We start from the raw sequence: 2,276 nt of genomic DNA on the forward strand, positions 1-2,276 counted from the left end.
GTGTGTGTGTGTGTGTGTGTGTGTATTGATATATATTTATACATAAATATATATATATATATATACGTGTGTGCGTTTGTGTATGCATGTATATATATATATATATATATATATATGTGTGTGTGTGTGTGTAGATTTGTATATATAATACTGAATATCGCTCGTACGCAAGGCAGTTCGCAAACCCACCAGACACACACACCCGTCGTGATAACCTACGCTCACATCCATCTACCCGCTGGCATTGCACACCCCTACCCCCCAGTCCCCTCACCCACACACCTTTGTTTCCTCGTCCAGATCATTGACGTCTATGACTTCGTACGAGTATGACACGGCCTTGTGATCCGCCATGCGCAGATTGCGCACCTCATTCACCACATCCTGCTCCTGGTTGAACTGTTGGTAGGTCGTGTGGTGTGGTAATGTGCGTGGGTAGTCAGTGTCTCATATGCAGTGGACATTGGTGTGGTAAGGTGTGTGGGTAGTCAGTGTCTCATAAGCAGTGGACATGTTTGTGTGCGATGTCGCCTGCTACAGTCCTAAGCGGCTTGTTGTGCCTTGCTGAACTGTTGGTTTGCGGGGTAGAGTCATATGTTGGTGGGTGCATAGTGCTTTGTCTCGGTAGACATGTGTGTATATGATGAGAGTGCCTGTTCTTGGTCAGCTGTGGTATGTTGTACATGTGTGTCATGCTTATGTGTGGGCCAATGTCAGGTGCTTGACCAGAACGTCGGTACACACTACAATTGAAGATATTGCAAACAGGCAGTTTGTGTTCTGTGCTGAAATGTAGTTGTGGCGTGCGTTGATATGTCACTGTGTTAGTAGTGTTAACTGTTGTCTAAACCATTACCTACAGATGAATACACACTCTCACGTCACACACGGCTGGAGCGGTGGAAGGATATTTAACGCATAGCAGAAACTTAAACATACAGCAGCAGAGTGTACGTGCCTCCCAGCAAGCTTGCGACGATCGCAAAGTGGCAAACGTATACCAATTCTTGAGGTCTTCTCTTGACACCCAACGGACCATACATGATACACACAGCCCCACTGAGGCAAGCAATGAAGACATATAGGCGTATTGTTATACCTTGTTAGGCGCCGTCTTTCTCCATCTCCGCTTCCTCACATTCTTGAGTGGTGGTGTGATACCGTGAGGCCAGACGTATTGCTTCTTCTTGTTGGAGCTTTTGTTGTTCGAGTGCCGTTTGCCTGCAATATGCGGTGTTTTGGTATACATACTCATTTGTATATATAGATGTGGATGTAAGCGTGTGCATACACTTGAATGTATATTTAGAAATATGTATATATATATATATGTATATGTATATTTATACATATTTGAATGTATATTTAGAAATATATATTTAAATATGTGTGTGTGTGTGTGTGTGTGTGTGTGTGTGTGTGTGTCTATAGATGCAGGGTGGGCACACTGTGATATGGCTCGTAAGTAAAATGCCGCGCATTCATTAAAAACACACAGTAGAACATAGGCGTATATCTACCGGTCAGTAACATCTGGCTCTTCTCACGAGACACATACGTTGGTCGTCGATATCCATCTTATCCTTGTCTTCGCAAATCACTATCTGACAGATGTCTGCCGATTTGTAGAAGTTGATGCCTGTGGGATACAACTGGTGTCGTTAGTGACGGTAGCGATCGGTTGCGAACGAGGGGCGTGGTACAAACAGTTAAACGAATGAGAGAACACTTGTGAGAGATATTACGAATGCGCTGCAACATTCACGTAGACAGCACCTGTGTGTACGAACAGAAATGTATACAAACACAGCTGTTGACTATCAGATAGGGCTATACATAAGCACGGGCGACAAAATTCGACTGAAGGTACTCGTAAGAGGTGGTTAGAGTGCGTACTGTATAGAGTGAGGGTTTAGTCAACCAGTGAGTACACCATACACACGCCGCCATTTAAAACTTCATACAGCTCTCTCACCCCAGATATATATATACATCAGTACCAGTGCACATATGATGTAATATATATATACATATATATGTGTACATATATATGTGTACATATATATACATATGTGTGTGTGTGTGTGTGTGTGTGTGTGTGTGTGTGTGTGTGTGTGTGTAGTATATATAATAATAATACATACATACATACATACATACATACATACATACGACTACATACACTACTAACTAACCTAACTAACCAACCCAACCAACCTAACTAACTTAACCTAACTAACCTAACTAACTAACTAACTAATACTAACTACTAACTA

General features: G+C 42.3%; 1 protein-coding gene across 1 annotated transcript in view; it reads right to left on the bottom strand.

The window, feature by feature from the left end:
- Window positions 1–270: 270 nt before the first annotated feature.
- SARC_06013 (hypothetical protein) overlaps window positions 271–2,276 on the bottom strand; it is a gene marked incomplete at both ends in the record, with an annotated part of 2,320 nt that continues 314 nt past the window's right edge. Inside the window, 3 exons of the mRNA XM_014300110.1 lie at window positions 271–399; window positions 1,100–1,221; window positions 1,559–1,639. Coding sequence (XP_014155585.1) covers window positions 271–399; window positions 1,100–1,221; window positions 1,559–1,639 — 332 coding nt within the window. The remainder of the gene's footprint in view (window positions 400–1,099; window positions 1,222–1,558; window positions 1,640–2,276) is intronic.

This window comes from Sphaeroforma arctica (genome assembly GCF_001186125.1).
Source record: "Sphaeroforma arctica JP610 unplaced genomic scaffold supercont1.412, whole genome shotgun sequence".
Classification (NCBI taxonomy): Eukaryota; class Ichthyosporea; order Ichthyophonida; genus Sphaeroforma; species Sphaeroforma arctica.